Here is a 26,444-nt window from a genome sequence, read left to right as displayed (position 1 = left end):
GATATTGAGATGCTTCGCTTTCTCCCTCTATGCACGTTTCAGTATTTGTTGAGTGTTTATAACCGTGTCTGGGTGTCGTCGTCAGTCCCTGAGGACTGGCTTGAGGCGATTGTTCTTCCTATTCGGAAACCTAGTTCTCTAGGGTCATTTCCTAAAGTATTCCGCCCCATTATGATGCAACATAGCCTTCCCGGCTTGGTGTCTTCTTTGATAATTACTTACTTCCGCTCCATTGCTCTCACGAGTTGCGTCTGCAAACTCTTTGAGCGTATGGTCAATGTCCGTCTGATGTGGTTCTTGGAACGGTATCACCTGTTCCCTTCTCAATTTGGCATTCACAAGTATCGCAGCAAGACTGATGTCCTCGTGAACTTCGAGGTTTACACTCGTACTGCCGTTGCTGCGAAGAGCTCCGTCGTTGCAGTCCTTCTTTACCTGGAAAAGGCGTATGATAACACCTGGCGATACCATATTCTGTCCCAACTCCGTTCTTTTGGCTTTCGTGGTAATCTCTCTTTCTTCCTCCAGGGCTTCCTCTCTCGTCGTTCATTTCGAGTGCGGCTTGGTACCGCTCTCTCTGCTTCTTTTCGGCTATATGAAAGTGTGCTCCAAGGTAATGTTTTCAGCACTACTCTTTTCCTAGTTGCCCTCAATGGTCTTCTTTCCTCCCTTCGCTCTGACATTTTATCTGCTCTTTATGTTGAAGATTTTACCCTCTGCTGTCAAGGTGATGACTCCCCTTTCCTCCAATGGTGGCTTCAAATTACTACTGACGTCGTGTTGTCCTGGGCCACCAATGACGGCTTCAAGTTCACTCCGGCTAAGACTTGTGTTATGACCTTTACTCGGAAGTAGGTTGTCCTTCGACCTTCTCTGTCGTTTTGTGGTATTCATCTTTTGTATAAGGATTCTGCTAAACTTCTTGTTTTTATCTTTGACACGCGCTTCTCCTGGTCACCTTATATCTCCTGTATCCGAGTTGAATGCTCTAAGGCCCTGAACTTACTTAAAGTCTTGTCCTATACTTCCTGGGGAACTGATAGGTGCACACTCCTTTCTTTACATTCCACTCTCATGCTGTCTAAACTCGATTATGGCTGTCTTGCTTATTCGTCTGCCTTTCCCTCCACCTTTCGTCGTCTTGATGCTCTTCACCATACTGGGCTCTGTCTTAGCTCTGGTGCCTTTCGTTCGACCCCTACCCAGAATCTGCATGTTGAGACCACCATCCTGTTTATTCAGGATCGCCGTGATCGCTACTGTCTTCGCTACTTTGCGTGTTCCCTACAACACCCTCAGTCTCGCTCATGTCGTACTTTGACCTTTGCTCTTTCTGCGGGCCCTGTTCCCTTTCACCCCCTTTCACTTTCTGTATGATTGTCTCGCTTGCAATGTTTTCTCTCGGTTCGTGTTGCCAATGTTTCTTCTCGTGTCAATCCGTCCTTGCCCCCTTGAAGGGTTCCCTCTTCCTAAGTTTTGTAGAATCTTGACCTGCATGACTAAGGCTTTTACTCATTCTATAGTTCTGAAACGCCTTTTCCTTGCTCACTTTTCTTCGCACTCCCCTCCATCTCCGTCTTCACAGATGTGTCTAAGTCTGCTGACGGTGTAGGCCACTCTTTTGAGTTTCCTGGCTGCACCTATATATGACGCCTGACTCCGGAGACTAGCATTGTCACGGCTGAACTTTGTGCAATTTTGTTTGTTCTTCGTCAACTTCTTTATCGTCGTAATTTTTCCTTGTTGCTGTAGTTGACTCTCGCAGTGCCCTCATGGCTCTGGATTCCTTTAATTCTGTCTATCCAGTGGTCGTCGAAATTCAATATTGGTTGTTTCTTATCTCCAGCAGATATAAAACAGTCGAGTTTTGCTGGGTTCCCAACCATATTGGTGTTTCCTTAAATGAGCGTGTGGATGCTGCCGTGGAGGAGGCTATGCATACTTGTCCCATTTCCCTCAAAAGTGTTCCTTATATCGACTTTTAAACCTGTTATTCATTCCTCGATCCATGCCCGTTTGCAGGATCGCAGGTCTTCTGTTACGGGTAATAAGTTGCATGCTCTTAAAGGTAGTGTGTCTCCACAGCCTTCCTCCTACCACCGTAACCGGTGGTGGGAATTGGCTCTGGCAAGGTTACATATTGGCCATACCCGTTTAACTCATGGGCATTTAACGGAGCGCTGCCCCGCTCCTTATTGTTCAAATTGCATTGTCCCTCCTGCAGTAGTGCATATCTTTGTTGACTATCCTGACTTCCAGGTTGAGCATGCGCCTTGCTTCCCAACTGTCCCTCACGGACACCTGTCCCTCGATAGTATCCTTGCTGAATCGGATGCCTTTGATGTTGTTCGCCTTATGCGCTTTTGCTTTCGTATTGGCATCCTTAGTGATATTTACCGCCCTTAAAATATCCCACATTACTGACATAGTGTTACATAGCCTCCCCGGCTTGGCGCCGTCTTTTGATAATTACTTTCTTACTTCTTTATGTGAACAAGCTTGAATGGTCCCCAAGAGTATATGCAACTGAACTTACTTGTATAAATTTAGTTTCTATATATTTCATCAATAATATAAACGACTTTTATGGAACATTTAAGATTGCCACAAGGTCTCAATTTTTGTTTACCCAAAGTTGTGTAGTAAGTTGTGGCAATTAATTTACAACTCCACACAAAAATGTTTCGATTACCTAAAAACGGATGTTGCAACAGCTCTCAAAAACTTTCCAGGTACATTCTGGCAACATAAAATTGTTTCTTGGGTAGTGTATTTCAGGGTCTGGAGTGTATTGCAAGGCCTGGAGTGTACATCTTGTTCTGGAGAGTACTACAGGATCTGGAGTGTACTTCAGGGTCTTGAGTGTACTTCAGGGTCTTGAGTGTTTTTCCGGGTCTGGAGTGTTCTTCGAGGTCTTGAGTGCAATTCATGTTTTAGAGTGTACTTCAATGCCTAGAGTGGACCTCAGGTCCTGGAGGTACACACTAAATCCTAAGTTGTATTTTATGGTTTGAAATGCGCTTCAGGTTCTACAGTGTACTTCAGGGTCTAAAATGTAGTTTAAGGTCTGGAGTACAATTCAGATACTCTAGTGTATTTCAGGGGTCTTGAGAGTAGTTTAAAGACAGTAGAATACTTTAGGTCCTGTAGTGTATTTCAGAGCGCGAAGTCTACTTCATGGTCTGGAGTGTACTTTTGAGGGGTGTGGACTTAACTTCAGGGTGTGAAATGTCCCTCGGGGCCTAGAATGTGCTTCAGGATTTGAAATTCACTCATGGGTCTGGAGGGTACTTCAGAGTGTGGAGTGTACTTTAAGGCCTGTAGTGTACATCAGGGTTTGCAGTGTACTTTAAGGTCTGGAGTATACTTCAGGGTCTGAAGTATAATTCAAATCCTAGAGCGTATTCCAGGATCTAGAGTGTACTTCTGTACCTGGAGTGTACGCCAGGGTGTTTAGTGTACTTTAAGTCCTGGAGCATACTTCAGGTCTTGGAGCATACTTCAGGGCCTGGAGCATACTTCAGGGCCTGCAGCGTACTTCAAGTCCTGGAGCATACTTCAGGGCCTGGCGAGCACAGTTTGGCCAGGAGTGTGCTTCATGAAGAGGGTAACATGATAAAATGTTTCCATTTACATACAAGTGTTTAAGGAGTGGCTAGACATTCAGCGGTAAGACCAAAAGCAATTCACGGATGATGCTATTTCCTTCAAAATTAAAATTTTATTTATACACAAATTATAATTTATATTTAGATAAAATATACCTTAATATTTGATATGTTGGCAGGTGTGGAGGAGAGGGAGAACGCCACCCGCCGCCTCCTGGACACTCTGGACCAGCTGGAGTGTGTCAACAAGGCTCACCAAGCTGACAACCTCAAGCTGAAGGAGGAAAACACTCGCCCAAATACAACGATTCATTTGCTCGAGGAGGACAACAGGAAGACTACGAACGAAGTGCAGCTTGCTCAGGAGGAGATTGTCTTATTAAAGTCCCAGATCCGTCAAGTGGAGGAGGACTCGAGGCTGGTCAAGGAGGAGATCTGTCAAGTGGAGGAGGACTCGAGGCTGGTCAAGGAGGACAACAGGAAGGCTTGGAACGAAGTGCGTCTTGCTCAGGAGGAGATTATCCTGTTAAAGTCCCAGATCCTTCAAGTGGAGGAGGACTCGAGGCTGGTCAAGGAGGAGATCCGTCAAATGGAGGAGGACTCGAGACTGGTCAAGGAGGATAACATGAAGATTAGGAACGAAGTGCGCTTTACGCAGGAGGAAAATATTCAATTACTGTCCCAGATTCGTCAGGTGGAGGAGGACTCGAGGCTGGTCAAGGAGGAGATCCGTCAAGCGGAGGAAGACTCGAGGCTGGTCGAAGAAGAAAACAGGAAGACTAAGAACGATGTTCGCTTATCAGAGGAGGCGAATCGTCGTGTAATGGCTGACATTCGTCAAATGGAGGAGGACTCGAGGCTGGTCAAGGAGGACATCATGAAGACTAAGAACGAACTGCGCATTTCTCACTTGGAAAATATTCAATTAAAGTCTCAGATCCGACAAGTGGAGGAGGACTCGAGGCTGGTCAAGACGAGGAACCGGCAGCTGGAGCTTGCAGAGACCCAAGCCCAGGAGAGGGTCAAGACGGCGTTGACGAGGATCGCTGAGCTAGAGCGAGAGACACAACAGCTGCAAGAGATGAATAATAACACAGCAGGAGAGAAAAGACTTGTTGAAGAGCAACTCTCCGTCATTGAAGAAGAGGCCAGAAAGTTACGGGTAGGAAACACGGCTCTACAGAGTGATAAAAACAGACAGGCACAGCAACTCAGAAGTATTCAAGAGGAAAAGAATATAATAACAGAAAAGAGTCGCTTGATGGAAGAGGAACACGAGAGGTGCAAGAGGAATGTCAGTGAGCTGTCCACAAGGTAATCTGTGCTACTTCACATCTGACCTTCTTTCTTTTGCCTTACTTCTGAGGGAGTTAGAGGGAGTGAGGAGTGTATGAATGTGTGTGTGTGTGTGAATGTGTGCATGAATGTGTGCACCAATGCGTGTATAAATTTGTGAATAAATGTCTGTATGAAAGCCAGACCATGATAGACTCACCGAATGATACATTGCAAAATGAGAAATTGATAGAGAGTGGTACAGTGACAAAGGAACGTACAGAGACAGAGAGACATACAGAGACAGAGAGACATACAGAGACAGAGAGACGTACAGACAAAGAGAGACGTACAGAGAAAGAGAGACGTACAGAGACAGAGAGACGTACAGACAAAGAGAGACGTACAGAGAAAGAGAGACGTACAGAGACAGAAAGACGTAAAGAGATAGAGAAACGTACAGAGACCAAGAGACGTACAGAGACAGAGACGTATAAAGAGAAGGAGACGTACAGAGACAAACAGACGTACAAAGACAAACAGACGTACAAAGACAGGACAGTTGAGGAACCGGGTCGACCAGGGCAAAGGAAAATAGACAGGAAGACAGGAAGATAAATAGAGTCAGACAGATAACAACACACAGAAACAGACAAAGACAGACAGACAGACATAGGGAGAAAAGCATGAATAGGGAGAGGGGGAGATTTTTAAAGAGAGGGTAGGAGAAGAAGAATGACTGATGAGAGGAAAGGAGAGAGGGGGAAGACACGTGGAGAGGAGAGAGGGAGGAAGAGATGGGGAGAGAATATGGAGAGGGGCAGGAAGTGTGATGGGAGGAGGATGGAGGTTATCTTGATATCTTGATATGATTTCGGGGCTTTAGTGTCCCCGCGGCCCGGTCCTCGACCAAAGATGGAGGACGAAGATGAGAGATGCTGGAGAGTTGGAGATAGAGAAGGAGAGATGGCAAGGAGAGAAGAGGGGTGAGAAGGAAGAAGGAGAGAAGTGAGAAGAAAGGAGATAGTCCCGAGCACAACCGGGTACTCTCCCTTGTAAGATATATTTGTAAGTATTAGCTATATTTGTATTAGTGTGAATTAGATACATAAGGAAATATAATTAGTGCTATTTATATTTAACTATGTAAACAGCTATTGGCTGCATGTACAATACGGAAAATATTATATTATATATATATATATATATATATATATATATATATATATATATATATATATATATATATATATATATATATATATGTCGTACCTAGTAGCCAGAACGCACTTCTCGGCCTACTATGCAAGGCCCGATTTGCCTAATAAGCCAAGTTTTCCTGAATTAATATATTTTCTCTAATTTTTTTCTTATGAAATGATAAAGCTACCCATTTCATTATGTATGAGGTAAATTTTTTTTATTAGAGTTAAAATTAACGTAGATATATGACCGAACCTAACCAACCCTACCTAACCTAACCTAACCTAACCTAACCTAACCTATCTTTATACGTTAGGTTAGGTTAGGTAGCCGAAAAAGTTAGGTTAGGTTAGGTTAGGTAGGTTAGGTTGTCGAAAGACAATTAATTCATGAAAACTTGGCTTATTAGGCAAATCGGGCCTTGCATAGTAGGCTGACAAATGCGTTCTGGCTACTAGGTACGACATATGTATATATATATCTTCACAAGATATATATATTCATCCACTGACTTATTCTAAAACTCGACAGCAAAAGAAAAATATAGACAAATTGGCACAGAGAGAGAAGTGGGCAGATAGACAGAGAGAGGGAGAGGAAGAGAGGGCGAGGAAAAGAGAGAGAGAGAGGAAAAGAAAGAGGAAGAGAGTGAGATAGAAAAAGAGAGAGGAAGAGAGAGTGAGCGGGTGAGAGTGACTCAGCGTGAGAGAGAGAGAGTCAGTGGGGAAGGAGGAAAAGACCCACGTATTCCCTTTAACTATCTATAAAAGAGAATCTCTGTGTGTGAGTGCAATGTTGACAGACAAACACTTGTGTGTAGCCACGCACAACATTGCATGGTGATTATATTGCGTCTCAGAGTTATTTGGGGTCGGGCCTTATGTTACCCTTGAAGAGGGGGTGGTTGGGGTCAGGCCTTATATTGCCCTTGAAGAGGGGGTGGTTGGGGTCGGGCCTTATGTTACCCTTGAAGAGGGGGTGGTTGGGGTGGACCCTATGTTATCCTTGAAGGGGGGTGGTTGGGGTCGGCATTTTGATGATGATGTGAAAATTATGAGGAAGATTAAGACAAAGGAAGATAGCATGGGGCTACGAGATGACCTAGACAGACTGAACGAATGGTCCAACAAATGGCTACTAAAGTTCAACTCAAGTAAAAGTAAGGTAATGAAAATAGGCTGTGGAAACAGGCTAAAAACAAAATACCTTGTACTGAGTAGGTGTCGTATTTGTGATGCAGCGGTGGAGCTCCTACTCGTCTGAGGAGTCCATAACAGTTGGTGGTTTTGTCTTTGGTCTCACAGTCTGCGGTACCCTCAGGTGTCGTGGACTAATGGGAGAAGCTATTTCAGTAGGGTTGGTATTTCTGTTAGTAGATGTAGGCAGCACGTCTGCTGAGGTGGTGATGGTAGAAGTGTTGGGAGCTGGAGAGGGAAATACCTTTCTTTGTGCCAACCGGGTCTTGGGTGGTTATGGAGTCTGTGTTGAGATCGATATAGATCATCCTGGTGGAAGTCTTCGGAATGGTAGTGGAGGCAGGGAGACTTGCGTCCTTGGCGATGATGAGGTCAAGGCCGTTAACTAGGTTTAGCGTGTTGAGTTCACTGATGAATCGTTGATTGTCTGGTCTGGCATGCCTCTCCGCTAGTCGAATAAGACCACGGATAATGACTGCACGTAATGCAAGGGACTGTGAGGGTGCTTAGATTCCTAATATGGAGGCCGGGAAGCTTGCTGAAATGAGCCACTGTTTGGTAGGACTGGGAAGTCTTATGGTAGGTGGGTGGGAGCTGAGGTGTTGGATTTGGTACCAGTGGCTCTGGTGGTGGAAGTAGGTTTGGCTTTATTGGATTCAGCCAGGATCCTAATGATTTTCTGTCTGCGAAGGCAGCGGTGGTAAATTGTAGGGTGAGTTACAATTCAGGAATTACATTTAGTGGTTATTTACATTTAGAGGATTTACAATTCAGTGGTGTGAAAATATAGGCATTCCCTCCAAGAGGAGCACCTAGGAGTGTGCTGTCCTCAGAGTTGGTTGAATGAATATCAGGCAAAACAACCTTTATTTGCTCTATTATGTGCTGGCTGGTCGTAAGTATGGGTATATATATATATATATATATATATATATATATATATATATATATATATATATATATATATATATATATATATATATATATAAAGGGGGGTACCACCTCTGGTGCAATTATAGGGACCAACAGCCTCAGAGAAGGGAACACAGAGCATTCAGGAAAAAACTTGCCATTTAACTCTGAATGCGTAAGAGTGTTCGCTTCTCCTACCACCCCACCTCTTTTTATGGTGTACACTTTATTATGCAAGGTTATACAGTTACATACCTGATTTTATACAACAAATTAACATTGAGAGGATACAAAAAAAAGTTCGCTTCCTAGAGGCTGTAGATTTCCTCGAACTCCTACGACGCCGGGCAGGAACCGAGGACGCAGTGAGCATTCCCCCTCTGGATCGCGACACTGAGGCGCTGAAAGAGAAAACTTGCTGCTCTAGGGGTCTCTTGTGGTATCAATGAGCTTGGAACCAAGATCCTTAAGAAACCTTCTTGCACTCTCTCCCCATGGGCCTAGGGTCTCAGACCCTTTTGGAACAAAGTTGTACCGATGATCTAATTGCCTGTACTTGGCTGACTTGTCTCTTTCTCTGCGTGTCGCCGCGGCTCCTGCTGTGCCGGCAGAGAGGTTGATGTATGTGGTTGCCAGGGTGGATACACAAGTATAGTCCCATGCCAACTGTCTGCCACCCTTCCATGGTCGCAGTGTGATTCCGTCTGGTCGGCCGGCAAAGCTAACAGTCACGGTTTAGTAGGTTGCGGGGCTCTCTCTCCGCTGGACACTGAGCAAAGGCAAGGCTTCTTTTAATGATGTCATTGACTTCGTCGTGTCTAGTGTGCCAACCACCAGATTTTCCACAGTGCAGGCCATGCAATCCATATTCGTCAGCATCTGCCTCGCCGCAAATACACCTGTGAACAGTGTGGATAGGGGCAGCAAGACAGAGAGCGACTGCAATACGGAGCTCCTGCGGATCAAGACGTGTGCCTGTCGCAGACATAGGAACTGCCAAAAGGAAGTCCCCTGCATGGGGAGCCTGCACAGCTGTGAGGCGTGCACGATCACTGGGAGTTGTTGCAGACTCCAGCAAAGCTGTGGCTTCTTTGTCTACAATGGGGCTGTCCCAACTGGATTGTTTATTGGCTTTCGGCATGGCTGGTCTGAGTTCTGGGTCTGCCATGGCACCCCATTTCGTGTAGCATTCCGTGTAGTGGGGGTCCTGTATCCCCGCTACATCACTCAGGGTGTCAGGTAGAATTTCCTTAACCAGGTCATCTGATGCTGAGGAGGAAGATAGGAAGGCTAGGACAGCAATTTGGGTGGCGGTGCGGACACCCAAGCCACCGAGCCTAACAGAAAGAGTGGCTTGTTTCCACTGGCATTCGTTGAGGGAGAGGTTAACAACTTTTTCCAGCATGGTCTTCACTAAGAGGTCATACTCTTCAAGCTTTCGGCTGTCGTAAGATGGGGTGCACCTCAGAAAGTAGGTTAACCTCGGAAGGGATAGGCATTTGGTGAGGAGATAAAAAGCACCGTGGGCATCGATGTCACCTATTCTGTCTTCCATCCTCCTAAGGTCTGCGATTTTTTTGTCAAGGATCTCCTCAATGGCGTTAGACCCGAGGGGGGGCTCCAAGGAGGGTGCTGTTCTCGGCCCTAATGACATGGGCTCCAGGAAGGCAGACCTTATTCTAGCTACGATGTCTGGGTTGGAAGAGACTACTTCACACTTGGAAGGGTTCAGAACAAGACCCAGGCTTACTTCTTGCTCCCTTATTTTCCTGATATCTGCCAAGAGGTGGTCTACGGTGCCAGCTATAGTGCCATCATCCAAAAACCAGATGTTGAACTCGCTGGACAAGGTTTCGGTGATTTCTTTTAAGACTAAGCAGAAAAATAGGGGAGCAAGAGGATCACCTTGCTGAACACCTTCACATGATCTGATTTCATGTTCACCAAAGAGCAGTTTTGACTCACCACTGTAGCACGATAGTATGAACGGGTAGAGGGGCCGGAAATGGCGATGTACGGCACAAAGTACTGCATCTCTTCTGACCATGTTGAAGGCATTCTTAAAGTCCAGTTTGAGCAGGGCCTTTTCATCAGAAATGTTGGTGATGTATGCTCGTGCTGCATGGGCAGCCGCTTCACAGCCATGGGGGATTCCAAATCCTAGCTGGATTGGTTTCAGCAATTCAGCCGCTTGCTGGCTGACTACCCTCGTAGCAGCCTTGGCAATCAGACGTTGGAGAGTGTTGCCAACAGCGATTGGCCTGATTCCTTCGTCCTTCTTTTTGAGAGCACAGAGGGAGGCACCAAAAAAGAGAGGCCTGATGACCTCAGGTGCATAGGAACATAGACATAGGTTGACATAGGAACATAGACATGGCGCCAGCCAGGCACATGTTGACAAACTTTGTGAGTTCCATAAGAAGATCTTATGCAGCATCACCAACCGCAGGACATAACATTTGCTTGATGTGTTGAGGTTTTAACCCTGTAAAGCCGCCTGCTGACCCAGGTGGAAAAGAAAGAGCTGCTTTGTAGACCTCAGATTCACCAACGATTAAATATATATATATATATATATATATATATATATATATATATATATATATATATATATATATATATATATTTATGTCGTACCTAGTAGCCAGAACGCACTTCTCAGCCTACTATGCAAGGCCCGATTTACCTAATAAGCCAAGTTTTCCTGAATTAATATATTTTCTTTAATTATTTTCTTATGAAATGATAGAGCTATCCATTTCATTATGTATGAGGTCAATTTCTTTTTATTAGAGTTGAAATTAACGTAGATATATGACCGAACCTAACCAACCCTACCTAACCTAACCTAACCTATCTTTATAGGCTAGGTTAGGTTAGGTAGCCGAAAAAGTTAGGTTAGGTTAGGTAGGTTAGGTAGTCGAAAAATAATTAATTCATGAAAACTTGGCTTATTAGGCAAATCGGGCCTTGCATAGTAGGCCGAGAAGTGCGTTCTGGCTACTAGGTACGACATTTATATATATATATATATATATATATATATATATATATATATATATATATATATATATATATATATATATATATATATATATATATATATATATATATGTCGTACCTAATAGCCAGAACGCACTTTTCATCCTACTATTCAAGGCCCGATTTGCCTAATAAGCCAAGTTTTCCTGAATTAATATATTTTCTCTAATTTTTTTCTTATGAAATGATAAAGCTACCCATTTCATTATGTATGAGGTCAATTTTTTTTATTGGAGTTAAAATTAACGTAGATATATGACCGAACCTAACCATCCCTACCTAACCTAACCTAACCTATCTTTATAGGTTAGGTTAGGTTAGGTAGCCGAAAAAGTTAGGTTAGGTTAGGTTAGGTAGGTTAGGTAGCCGAAAAAACATTATTTCATGAAAACTTGGCTTATTAGGCAAATCGGGCCTTGAATAGTAGGATGAGAAGTGCGTTCTGGCTACTAGGTACGACATATATATATATATATATATATATATATATATATATATATATATATATATATATATATATATATATATATATATATATATGTCGTACCTAGTAGCCAGAACGCACTTCTCAGCCTACTATGCAAGGCCCGATTTGCCTAATAAGCCAAGTTTTCATGAATTATTTGTTTTTCGACTACCTAACCTACCTAACCTAACCTAACTTTTTCGGCTACCTAACCCTACCTAACCTATGAAGATAGGTTAGGTTAGGTTAGGTAGGGTTGGTTAGGTTCGGTCATATATCTACGTTAATTTTAACTCCAATAAAAAAAAATTGACCTCATACATAATGAAATGGGTAGCTTTATCATTTCATAAGAAAAAAATAGAAAAAATATATTAATTCAGGAAAACTTGGCTTATTAGGCAAATTTGGCCTTGCATAGTAGGCTGAGAAGTGCGTTCTGGCTACTAGGTACGACATATATATATATATATATATATATATATATATATATATATATATATATATATATATATATATATATATATATATATATATATATATAAGTGCGTTCTGGCTACTAGGTACGACATATATATATATATATATATATATATATATATATATATATATATATATATATATATATATATATATATATATATTTATATATATATATATATATGTCGTACCTAGTAGCCAGAACGCACTTCTCAGCCTACTATGCAAGGCCCGATTTGCCTAATAAGCCAAGTTTTCGTGAATTTATTGTTTTTTGACTACCTAACCTACCTAACCTAACCTAACCTAACTTTTTCGGCTATCTAACCTAACCTAACCTATAAAGATAGGTTAGGTTAGGTTAGGTAGGGTTGGTTGGGTTCGGTCATATATCTACGTTAATTTTAACTCCAATAAAAAAAATTGACCTCATACATAACGAAATGGGTAGCTTTATCATTTCATAAGAAAAAAATTAGAGAAAATATATTAATTCAGGAAAACTTGGCTTATTAGGCAAATCGGGCCTTGCATAGTAGGCCAAAAAGTGCGTTCTGGCTACTAGGTACGACATATATATATATATATATATATATATATATATATATATATATATATATATATATATATATATGTCGTACCTAGTAGCCAGAACTCACTTCTCAGCCTACTATTCAAGGCCCGATTTGCCTAATAAGCCAAGTTTTCTTGAATTAATATATTTACTATAATTTTTTTCTTATGAAATGATAAAGCAACCCTTTTCTCTATGTATGAGGTCAATTTTTTTTTATTGGAGTTAAAATTAAAGAAGATATATGACCGAACCTAACCAACCCTACCTAACCTAACCTAACCTATATTTATAGGTAAAGTTAGGTTAGGTAGCCAAAAAAAGCTAGGTTAGGTTAGGTTAGGTAGGTTAGGTAGACGAAAAAACACTAATTCATGAAAACTTGGCTTATTAGGCAAATCGGGCCTTGAATAGTAGGCTGAGAAGTGCGTTCTGGCTATTAGGTACGACATATATATATATATATATATATATATATATATATGTCGTACCTAGTAGCCAGAACTCACTTCTCAGCCTACTATTCAATGCCCGATTTGCCTAATAAGCCAAGTTTTCCTGAATTAATATATTTACTATAATTTTTTTCTTATGAAATGATAAAGCTACCCTTTTCTCTATGTATGAGGTAAATTTTTTTTTATTGGAGTTAAAATTAACGTAGATATATGACCGAACCTAACCAACCCTACCTAACCTAACCTAACCTATATTTATAGGTAAGGTTAGGTTAGGTAGCCAAAAAAAGCTAGGTTAGGTTAGGTTAGGTAGGTTAGGTAGACGAAAAAACATTAATTCATGAAAACTTGGCTTATTAGGCAAATCGGGCCTTGAATAGTAGGCTGAGAAGTGCGTTCTGGCTATTAGGTACGACATATATATATATATATATATATATATATATATATATATATATATATATATATATATATATATATAAATGTCGTACCTAGTAGCCAGAACGCACTTCTCAGCCTACTATGCAAGGCCCGATTTGCCTAATAAGCTAAGTTTTACTGAATTAATATATTTTCTTTAATTTTTTTCTGATGAAATGATAAAGCTACCCATTTCATTATGTATGAAGTCAATTTTTTTTATTGGGGTTAAAATTAACGTAGATATATGACCGAACCTAACCAACCCTACCTAACCTAACCTATCTTTATAGGTTAGGTTAGGTAAGGTAGCCGAAAAAGTTAGGTTAGGTAGGTTAGGTAATCGAAAAACAGTTAATTCATGAAAACTTGGCTTATTAGGCAAATCGGGCCTTGCATAGTAGGCTGAGAAGTGCGTTCTGGCTACTAGGTACGACATATATATATATATATATATGTATATATATATATATATATATATATATATATATATATATATATATATATATATATATATATATATATATTATATATATTATATATATATTAAATATGACCGAAAAAGTAAGATTAATAATTCTAACACGAATTTCTCGATATTTCTTATGTTTCTTTTCATTGTTGATGGTAACTGAAAAATCAGTTCTCCAAAATTAATTTTTATTTCTAGTCTGACGCGACACTTGAACACGTTTCGTAATAACTTATTACATTTTCAAAGACTTTTAGTTTACACACACACAACTATAACCTGCAAACACTAAACAGAGTTCTTACTATGCTATGATTTAAACAGCTTTCATTTCTTATTTTATACCCGCATTTTGGGTGAGGTGATACGTTACAACAGTTTTGGATGAGGTGAACAAAACTTTCAACACAGGATAGAACACGAAACAATGGGTATTGAAGGTAAGAATGGAAGTAACTGCGGAGGGCCTATTGGCCCATATTTCTTAATGCTTCTATATTGAAGCGGAGTCTTGAAGTGGGTAGAATATTGTTGTGCATTAATTGACCATTCAGGCTTGTTCGCATTTGTGTTCCTCACGTGTGCCCCAAAGAATGAAGTGCTTTGCCTTTGTGGTGTGAAAGTTGCCGGGTTAAACAATAAACATAAACAAACACTTTACTATAACTTTAATCATAATAACAAAATAATTCCTGAACAATACTTGGCTAAATCACGAGAAATTAATTAAATATGTTACTCTCCTTGAAGAACAAAAATGTTGTTGAAAGCTATGTGACAAGTACACTAGATCACCGTTACGCACCGTAGCAGGAAGCAAGAGCAAGTGAAGTAGGTGATGTGTAGATCCCAAGAGCACCAGGGGTAGTCTGAGGTTCCTGGCCACCAGCAGGGGTTTATATATGTCTGTGGGTGATGTCTGGCGGCAAGGTGCAATGGTGACGAGGAGCCAGCGAGATGACGAGCAGTTAGCGGGCGCAAACAGGTCACTGGCGAGCTTCACCTGTCATGGGTTTGCGTAGTTTGGTACGGTGTTCAGGGGGAGAGGGTATCCAGACGTCTGTCTGGGGGGCTGTCTGACTTTACTGTCGTAGAGGGTGTACAGTATCATGAAGGCGTTGAAGGTAGGAGGAAGAGGCAGCTTTCCACGCTATGCTGGGGAATTACGTGACCGCGTCTCCCCGAAACCTTTTTCTGTTGCCTAAGATGCTGATGCTGGTAGAAGATTGGAAGAGGGAGGGTCCACTTCATGGACTCGGGAGAGTGCTTTTTCAACTATATTGTTTGAGCCTTTGATGTAGGAGATCTTGAGATGCTAGTTCTACAGGAACAAAGCCCAATGGAGTAAGTCTTGGTTGGAGAACTGGGCTCGTTGCAGGAACCAAAGTGGATTATGATTAGAATAGATGGTGATGGGATAGTGCCTTTGTAGATAGGGTTCATAACGTTGCAAGCACAGCACGATGGCGAGTAGCTCCTTCTCGATTGTGCTATAATTATATTGGCGAAGTTTCAGCTTGTAGCTGTAGTAGCTGACTGTCAAGAATTCTCCCTCTCATTGTTGCATCAAGACACCCCCAATGCCGGTACTGCTGGCATCAACATTAAGGATGAAGGGTTGTTTAACATCTTGCGAGGCGAGGATGGGATTAGTACATAGCAAGGTTTTCCGTTGTTCAAAAGCAATGGATTGGGAGATAATCAAAATGTACTTCTTTTTAGGGGCCTGGTAAGGTTGATTAGAGGTGAGGCAGCGGTGCTAAAGTTTCTGCAAAATCGACGATAATATGAAGCAATGCCTAAGAAATGGATAAGTTGTTTATGTGAAGTAGGCTGTGGATATTGTTGGATGGCTTGAAGGTGAACGTCTAGAGGTGCTATGCTTCCACTGTCTATGATATGACCAAGATCGTGTCATATCATAGGCAGTGGAAGTACTTTACCTTTGGCAAACGTGGACTTGTCCAAATTAATGGCGAGACCAGCCTGGAAAAGATTGTAGAACAGACGTTGTAGCTGTTGTGGATGTTCTTCCCAGATGATGGTCGCAACAGCAATGTCATCCAGGTAGGCGTAGGTATCGTCAAGGTCTTGGATGATGATGTTCACAGCAGGATGGAAGGTAACTGGGGCATTGCAGAGTCCAAAAGACAGTCGCTCGTATCTAAAGAGGCCAAAAGGAGTGATGAAACCAGAGATGTCCTTAGCAAGCTCTGTAAGATTGATCTAAAGAACATTTCTGAGGAGTGTCTTTGAGTAGGAGAAAACGAGACTAGAGCCATCCCCTCCATCGGCAGAGCTAGATGATTGACAGATGAGCATGATAGATCGCTCGCTAAACGTGAATGTGCGCACGTGCGCGCATCCCGGGGTGCGGGTGTTCAGTTGCCCACCTCTTGGCATTAGGGTTAATTAATTTATTTTTAGAGACTTTAGTCTTGGACCTGTGTCTTACTAGTTTAAACCATTGTATTGTGTTTGTAGTAATTGCCTATATATTCCAGTGTATGGATTCGTAGTTAAGTGTTATGGTTAATATCAGATGCGGTTTTACCCTCTAGTCACAGGACCATGGGTTTCACAAACAGGGATCAATGACCGCAGCAGCCCAGTCTCTGGTGTGGATGAAATCCACTTAGTCACATAGGGCTACTTGTATTGGGCTACTTAGATTTAATGGGTTACTTATATTTTGCGCGTAGTAAAGTGTTGTGTCATAGCAATTATAATTTAAATCATCATATTTTAGACGTAGTAGAGGAATATGGCTTTATTTTAAATTATTCGCCTACCTTATTGATTCCAACTAACGTATTTTCGGAGTATAGTGAAAGTGAAATGAAAGTGATGAGTATGATCAAGTAAGTGTAAGGGAGTTTGTGTGTGTTGAGAGGGGAAGTAGGTGAGCAGATGAGGCTCTCTGACCTTCAACCCTCTCCTCTCCCCCCCCCCCCCAGCATAACTATACATTTACATTTTACTTTACATTTTCCAGTCAAATTCCCATCGTTCTCAATAGATGCTTCATTCTTGACGTTTAGAATGTTACATTGAACGTTTTCAAATCATAGTGTTACTCTCTCTCCCCATACCTTAACTTCGGTAGTGTATCATAGATGAAAAAATAGTAAGGTATACAATAGTCTTATTATTATCAATATTTTACCAATCTATCTTACTGCAAAATAAGTAAGTTATCTTTTTCATTTACTCGGTATCAAAATCATTCATACACATTAATATTTGTTATAAGCTTTCCCAGACAAATCTTTCCGTATCACCTCATTATGATTTATATATTAACAAATCTCTAACACAACGGTATGCATGTATTAGTTAAACTTTTTTGTGTGTTTTATAAGTTATAAATATTACCAATTCGATCTTTCATGATCCCTGCTATTATTCAGTTTCAAACAAATAAAGTAATCTTTTCCTCGTTTCTACTTCATCCTACACTTACGCATCAAGTAAATACTGTATATCTACGCATCTTTGTGTTTACGACTCATAAATGTTATCAAGTTTATTGATCAGTATATTTCAATATTGCTATTTAAGCATCAAAGATTCAGTGTTTACTCTCCATGGTATGTGTAAATTTTTCATTAGTGTGTGAGAAAAGACTGTGACTGGGAAAGCGTTCAAGGTTGACCATGGATGAACCAGTGTATGGGTCTGTCATTTATCTATGCACTGCAACCCATCCTCCGAATTGACAGTACGTTTTAATACTAAGTGTAATATGTACATTTTCTGACTGTTATACATAGTACATAATTGCACTTATGGGGCTGTTACATTTACCCATCCCCCTCCCCCGATTTAATTCTCCTAGTTTTCTGTTAGGACACTTAAAATTTTAAGATGAAATTTTAAAGTTCAGTTGCTATAAACAAGTTTTAAATATTAGGATTTTCTTTTTCACTTTTATTAAACAATAGAGATTTTATACAAAATTTGAAAATGTCCTGAGTTACTTTACAATTTATTGAAATATTTTAGTTTTGTTTTATTTGTTTTATAAAACTGTAATATCAATATAGCTATAGGTTAAGTAGTAGGTATAATAAAGATCCAATAAAATGCTTATCTTCACAAACTAAGACGGTTAGGTTAGGTCGTGGTTTTCTTTTCAGCTTTTTAGGTAAACTCAAATATTCACAATATATTTGACTACGATTTAATACTAAGTGTAAATTAGTACAATTCTTGACTGCCATACATAGTACATAATTGCACTTACGGGGCTGTGTACCTTTACCTCCCCATTTTTGGAGGACGGGCTGATGCACTTACATATCTGTGCTTTCCAAACATGTTTCTCTAGATCTTTCATTTCGCATGACTAGCATGATAAGTTATAGATCTCAGATCTAACACCAGACTCCCATCCTCTTCACTATATTCAGGTAGACCTATATAAATTGGTCCCAGTAAAGTAAACTACACTTCCCCGCTATTATTATCTTTTCTTTTTATGATCTTATCTCTATCTGTCGTAACTTAGTTAATCTTTCTACTTTTATCAAAATCTTTCAAACTCATCATTATTAATATTAACTTATTCCACAGTAAATCTTTTCCATATCATAACATTACTGTTTTATGTTGTATTAATCAATTTAAGTCAGCTTTAAGCAGTACAATATACATACAGTTATTCTGTTTCGTATCATATAGTCCATCACAGATCTTTTACATCTAAAGTTGAATCATCTTGTGGATCTTCTAGTGTAACTAATGTCTTATCAATATTACTAATTCAATCAATCTGGACCGTCCAACTAAGGTATGTAAGCTTCATGTTTTGTGTTTACTCTCAAATTTGCAATAATTAAATTGTCCCCATTTTCGGGAGAGTGACGAGACCCCCTGAGAGGATGTGAGACAAGGGTACAGAGGGTCATCGGTAGGAACAATAGAGTGAGAGAGCAGGTGTGCGGCTGTCAAGGAGGGTGGTGTAAGACTGGATGACCCAGAATGCGGGTGAACGTGGATGAGCGAGACTACTTACCTATTAGTGCTTACCTACCAATGCAGATCAGGTATTCACGAAGCATTCTTACCAAATGAACCATACAACTCTCAAGATGATTCCTTCCCCCCTTAAAATTCACTTTATTCAATATTTCATCCGTGATAAGATGGAGTTATCTGCGATGTCTTCATTCCCTTACTCAATGATCAGGGTAACACATAAAAACGTCACACACCCACGATCCCATTTAAGGAATTAAATGATAACTGTACCATTATCATATCTCGTCTTTCTCTTTATCATCTTATTTCATCTTTCATATTATATCTTCTTATATAATAACCAACCAATAAGGTGGTAGAGGGATAGCTATATATTGTATCTTTATTCAACATCCAACTATATCATAACTCTGCAGTTTCAAAAACAAATTAACTCATCGTTCATGCTGTATCTAGCCAATATCAAACATTCTGTTTCACAATTAAACTCTTAATGTATCAAAGTTTATGACTAGCGGTACTTGAAGTATAATATTTTTCCAATTTTAACATAACGTGTATACTCATCCCTCGACAGGACTTTCCCAAATTCCCTGAGTATTACAGGGTGAGTGTGACTTGTGCCTGTGGACGAATGTAAGCATGCATCAGCGTGCATGAACACGTGTATTAGTGTGAGAGCTGTTTAAAGTAATTTTTTTTAGTCCGACTCACATTAGTGTTTGGCCATATCGATCTTGCTAAAGCAGTCTATATTGTATCATATCTTCCATTCTTATGTTCAAGTGTCGAATATCACTATGTAGTCTCTAATTTATATTCCTAAAGATGTAATGTGTATACAGTCATTATGTAACAGCCATTCCAATTCACAACCATTTTCAGAGAAAGTTGAAAATACCCCTTGTAGGAGAGGCAAGGGGGACAATAACATTAAAACGATTTAAACCAACTTTATAGAGTTCAACACACCATCACATGTTCTGTTTCGGATCATAGCACCCTTTAAATCACTTTGCTTCTATTCTATTCATTGTGTGCATCTTCTGTACTATCAATTCTACTAAATAAATCAAACTGTACCTTACAACTCTACAATTTATCTTTCTGTTTTTGTTTACTTTCCAATTTGCATTATTAAACGATTTAGGTCTCCTTTAAGCACTTCAACATACCAAACAATTGTTGTTTAATATCATAGCTCCCATCAAATAGAGTTTACATCTACCCCCACTTCAATATGTGCATCTTCTGTCTTACCAATTTTAATATTTTATTCAACTATACCTTCTATCTCAGCGAATTTAACCTTGATGTTTAGTGTTTACTCTCCAATTTGGAGCAGCAATTCAAATTTCCATGTCTCATCCTTTTATTAAGTTAAACTTTTACCAAGACAGTCATTTCATATAATTTAAGACATACTTTAAACAATTCAAACACATCAACACATGATGTGTTTCGGATCATAGCTCTTATCAGACTGACTTAGTATTTATGCAGTGACAGTTTTTTTTTCAGAGTTGCTGAGTTTTTTGCAAAAAGACGTAGTTTTTGCAGAGTGATTTAGTTTTTTTGCACAGTAACTGTAGTTTTTGCAGAATTACTTTTGTATGCAGAGTGACAAGTTTTTTTTTGCAGAGTGACTTATTTTTTGCAGAGATTTAGTTTTTTTGCCGAGACTTAATTTTTTTGTAGGCTACCTTAGGTTTCAAAATGACAATTTTTTTTAAGGGAGATCACAGTGTATTAATTTACAGAGCCATGTTTGTGTTGTTGTTTTTTTATGAAATTCACTGCATCTTTTTTGTGACTTCACAGTGTCTTACTTTTCAGAGTTCTTACTAACTTTTTTTTCAAATCAAGTTTACTTACTGTTTTTTTATCCCCTGCTGCACTTCACATTACATATGATAATCCACTTTCATAAGATAATCTCTCATTTGACTAATACTAACTCATATCTCACAGATCTCACATGATAGAAAAAACTCATCTCTGAAATCTCAAATCATCCCAATAATTATTTTGAATGACTCACACAAAAGACTTATACTCACATGGTGTTTACACTCATATTTTATTCATACTCTTCTGTAATAATCTGTTTGCTACGCAAGAGTAACTTTCTTTAACTGCAAGATCACACCATATATCTCCTGAGCTCTTCTTTCACTCGCTAGTCAATATTAGTTTACACAATTGTTGTGTAATTAGTTGACACAATTGACAATAATTCAACCAGATATTACAATGGTAAAATATTGGCAGGGTGTCAACGGCCAAGGACTGTGCAGAACTGTACTGTCGGGGAGCGAGGCTGGACGGTGTCTACTTCATCAAACCTCGCAGGTAATATTATATCGTCCAAACCATGCCAGGTTAACTATCCAGGTCATGTCAGGTTAATTATCCAGGTTGTGCCAGGTTAACTCTCCAGGTAGCACTAAGGTAATTATCAAGGTCGTGCAAGGTTAACTATTCAGGTCATGCCAGGTTAACCATCCAGGTCGGGCCAGATCAACCATCCAAGTTGAGTGAGATCAACCATGCAGGTCGACAATTCAGGCCATGTCAGGTCGACAGTGCAGATCGTGCCAGGTCGAAAATTCATGTCATACCATGAAAAAGCATTCAGGTCATGCTAAGTCATCAATCCAGGTCATCCATCAAGGTCGTGCTAGGTCAATAATCAATATCATACCAGGTCAGCCATCAAGTTTGTGCCGAGTCAGTCATCGAGGTCGTACTTGGTCATCCATCAAGGTCATGCTAGGTCAACCAGACGGGTTGCACCAGATTAGCCATCCAGGTGGTGTCAGGTCGTCCATCTGGATGGTGTCAAGTCAACATGGATTATGCCAGCAGCTCGTACAATGTAAGCTATGAGAAGTAACAGAGTTCCGAGAAGTAACACATTTTACCTCTGGGAACTAAACTGTATTAGTTAGGAAACACATTTTGATACGAAGATAAATTTTACAGGATTATTGCATCAGAATTTTTCCCTCTCAGATTCATGAAAGACCACTATACTTGTTTATAAACTTTGTATCCTAATCATCTATATACACATATGTTGTTGTTGTTGTTGTTGATTTAGGTTCGACGACGATCGTGGGATCGGATGCGCCCCGGCGAACCCGGTAAGGGTTAATTGCAAAGCTTAGAAAGGTGAAACACCAAGCCAAATCGCGAAACGAGTGACGCCAATCACTGGAAACTAATATGCCACACGACAAAGAAACGCAGACAGGCAGATGATTGTAAAGCCCCAGGAGTCCCTCAGGGTGATTAGCACCGGCCCCGCCCCACACAGAGAACACTGGGGAACCCCAGGAGTCCCTCAGGGTGACTAGCACCGGGCCCGCCCCACACAGAGAACACTGGGTATCAAAATCATAAACTCGGCCCCCAACTAAAACGCAAAAGTCATCCAGTGCCCTCCAGCAGAGCAGAAGCCGGCTGGCCACCATGACTGAGGGCACACTGAGCCCACCAAGACCCGCCAATCCCCGGCACCTCTCGGCCAAGCCGGCACGGGACACTGTCAACCCGCCGGGAGAACCAGCCAAAACACGTGAAAAAATGTATCAACAATCCCGTGACCCAAGGCGATATGTGCGCCAGGTGTCGTACAAATGGACAGTTGAAATGGGATGCCAAACGGCAGTATCAGAGGCAAAACGCGAATACAGAACGTGATCCGGTGGCTCCCAAGCGGAGGAGGTGTCCACTCGTCATCAAGTTTGAACCAGGAGTCTATATACACATATTTATTTTAATCTAAAATTAATTTTAAATAAAGGCAAAAATAATATTTACGAAAGAGGCTTAGCTGTATATGCTGGCTTGTTTATGCTCGTCATAATGTCGGAAATTACGACACTTATTTACTAACCATTGGCATACAAAGTTAAAAAGAGATGTCAGGAGTATACTAACATTACTTATTTACTAACCTTTCACAGAAAACGAATTTAACAACACACCAGGGAGAATGGGATGTTACCACATAAGCAGTTTCACGATTTATGAGTGATATTTACTCCTGTGAATAACTAAAACTTTCAATCTTGAGTTTAAATACCACAAAAAAGTGATCTATATGACTAATCGTTATTAACTGACTCATAAAATCCAAACTTCCTCCTTTAGTAATAAGTTGATAATATCGAAAATTGAGCCGTGCTGGTTGGGGAGTCCCAAGCCAAGCATAAAGCGGACACACTATATTGTGCGCATCGCAGTTGATACGTCAACACTACTAGCCTTACTTAAGAATTCACACGTGTACACACCAGTTGAGTGTTCAATAAACCCTTGAACTGTATGTTTAACACTTCTCTAACCCTGTCCATGGAGGACAGAAGAAAATGTATATATGCTGGTTAGCATTGTAAATGTGTGGCCACGTCTGTGGTAGAAAAAAAAAAAAAAAAAAAAAAAAAAAAAAAAAAAAAAAAAAAAAAAACCCAATCCACGATTTCGCTACTTGGGAAGTATTGTTTCCAGTTTACTAGTAAGAATTATCAATAATTCTGGCCAGTAGTATAGATAATTATTATAGTCCGGATAAGATACATGGAGGGCACCCGGAACAGGTAAACTCATTTCTTACAATAAATTAATTTCCCATGTATATATATACATTGTGTAGTGGTAAGTGTTTACTACTGATACATTAATTTGCAGGTGCCATTCAGAAGAAGAATTAACATACATTCGGCCTGTTTGCGGTTTCCCAAGTTGTTATTAAGACTCCCTTAACTGATGTTTATTGTATGTGACCGAAGAAAACCACTGCCTATTATCAGGCGATTTCGACTCTAGAGCTAAGCATTTGATAAATTATTAACCTATTTAACCGTAGAACTAACACACATAATGTTGTTTCTTGTTAACCACCATTGGTGATATAGGTTACGTACGTATAAACCCCTTAACTTGTGGAAAGATAAACCTCAGCACGACTAATCAATGTAATACACTTCATTTACATCATTCAGTCCACTTCAATTAATTAATTTTAAAGTAGATTTCAACTAGTAATTTAACAGTACTCAAACTTATTCTGGTGAGAACTCCCTACACATGATGTAGTGACCGGTTTATGTTCCAGTCCTGACGTAGTGGCCGGTTTATGTTCCAGTCATTATGCAGTGGCCGGTTAATGTTTGTGAGATTTTTCTATTCACCTTACATTGAAGGTTTGACCTCAAACAGAAAGGACTGCTTAGCCAACACGTTAAGAGTCGGAAGCAGCATGTACTTTAGGTAAGAGCCCATAGAAGGGTGGAAGCAATCCACCAGGTCTTCAATCTTGGTTGAAATCCCTATCCACTTGGACGTCCGGTTCCTCTAGTGATAAAGCGTTCTTAAGGGTAACCCAAGAGTTCTCACACCAAATTTTAATTTGATGTGTGGCACAATGAATCGGATTCAAATGCCAGAAGCAGGCCGTCATTAAAATTTACATGAAGTTTTGTACTATGCAGAATATGTATGTGATACACCATTATGTTGAGTTATTGACATAAAGACCGTTCTTCTATAACAATAATAATTTATTCAATAAAGAACTACAACTACTACAATAAAGACTTTAAGTTACGTTAATGTCTTTCTGTAGTATGATAAGGAAAAGCTAAAAGGTGTTACAACTTGCTAGAAGGTGTTACAACTTGCTAGAAGGTGTTACAACTTGTTAGGTGTTACAACTTGTTAGAAGGTGTTACAACTTGTTAGAAGGTGTTACAACTTGTTAACAGCTGTTACAACTTGTCAGAAGGTGTTACAACTTGTTAGAAGGTGTTACAACTTGTTAACAGCTGTTACAACTTGTCAGAAGGTGTTACAACTTGCTAGAATGTGTTACAACTTGCTAGAACGTGTTACAACTTGCTAGAAGATGTTACCACTTGTCAGAAGGTGTTACAACTTGTTAGAACGTTGCAGCAACGTCGTGGTTTCACCGTGTGTTTAGCGGGATATAAACCCAAGGAATCGCCTACCTGCTGAAGCCATATTAATGCAGTATTAATGAATCAATGGGAGTTGGTCAGTAAGATTGACTAAATTCAAGTGATTCAAAGTGAGTTACTCAGATTGAGTGATTCCATGAGAGAGACTCAGTATGAGTAACTATGCAGGAGTGACTTTGTATGATTTAGTATAAATGAATCAGTGTGAGTAACTTATTATAAGTGACTCAATAAAAATGACTGTATAAGTGAGTCAGTGAGATTCAGTATGAGTGCCTCAGGATGAGTGACTCAGTTTTCGTGATTCAGCATGAGTCATACAAAATGGTGTGCGGGGCCTGGACTCAACCAAGAGGACTTTATCCGTGATGTGAGCTTAGTCTCCATAGTAATGATAAACATGCTTGGTTCTGGAGAGTTTTATATAGCTGCTGGACAACATCCACAATATGTGGCTGATGTCCAGGACTTTACCTGGTGAAATGTTGAGGTGTTTTATGAGTTGTAATCTCTCCCACAGGGAGGGACGGCTGGTGTCTGCCTGGTGTGACATGACTACTGACGGAGGTGAGTAATCTCTCCCACAGGGAGGGACGGCTGGTGTCTGCCTGGTGTGACATGACTACTGACGGAGGTGAGTAATCTCTCCCACAGGGAGGGACGGCCAGTGTCTGCCTGGTGTGACATGACTACTGACGGAGGTGAGTAATCTCTCCCACAGGGAGGGACGGCTGGTGTCTGCCTGGTGTGATATGACTACTGACGGAGAGTAGCTGTCTCTCCTGCTGCAGTAGTATTGGTGGTATTATTAGTTTTTATTATTATTATTATTTACCACAGACGTGGCCACACATTAACAATGCTAACCAGCATATATAAATTTTCCTCTGTCTTCAATGGACAGGGGTAGAGATTAGTTAAACATATAGTTCAGGGATTTATTAAACAATCAACTACTGAAGGTGATTGCAGTGCTTTTAAAATGCTAATCTAACGTACATTCGTAAATACATAGATACACAGATTTACGTCTGTCCTACGTAAAGTGTTCGATGTATCGTTTACATAATGTTATTAATGTGCATTTAAAAAGGTGAAATGTAATTCTGATCAGCTTCCACACATACTTTATACATATACATACACATAAACACATACATATACATATATGCACACACATACATACATACACATACATTTGTCTCTTACACTCTGACAGCGTGAGATAGATGATAGAGAAACTAGTGTGCAATAAGCACTTAACCACTGAAGGTGACTAAGTAGCTTTTACAAGCTCAGGTTATAAGAACATAAGAACAAAGGTAACTGTAGAAGGCCTATTGGCCCATTCGAGGCAGCTCCTATTTCTAA

The 26,444-nt window shown here is 40.1% G+C and overlaps 1 protein-coding gene across 1 annotated transcript; it reads left to right on the top strand.

Moving 5' to 3' along the window:
• The first annotated feature begins 3,274 nt into the window (after positions 1-3,274).
• Positions 3,275-25,682, top strand: LOC138351724 (trichohyalin-like). The gene is made up of 4 exons (XM_069303751.1): positions 3,275-3,287; positions 3,788-4,922; positions 21,361-21,441; positions 25,594-25,682. Exons 1-4 carry the CDS (start codon positions 3,275-3,277, stop codon positions 25,646-25,648), a joined length of 1,284 nt encoding a protein of 427 aa, XP_069159852.1. The 3' UTR covers positions 25,649-25,682.
• The last annotated feature ends 762 nt before the right edge of the window (positions 25,683-26,444 follow it).

This window comes from Procambarus clarkii, chromosome 50, assembly GCF_040958095.1.
Source record: "Procambarus clarkii isolate CNS0578487 chromosome 50, FALCON_Pclarkii_2.0, whole genome shotgun sequence".
Classification (NCBI taxonomy): domain Eukaryota; kingdom Metazoa; phylum Arthropoda; class Malacostraca; order Decapoda; family Cambaridae; genus Procambarus; species Procambarus clarkii.
This window is presented reverse-complemented; position numbering and strand designations above follow the sequence as displayed.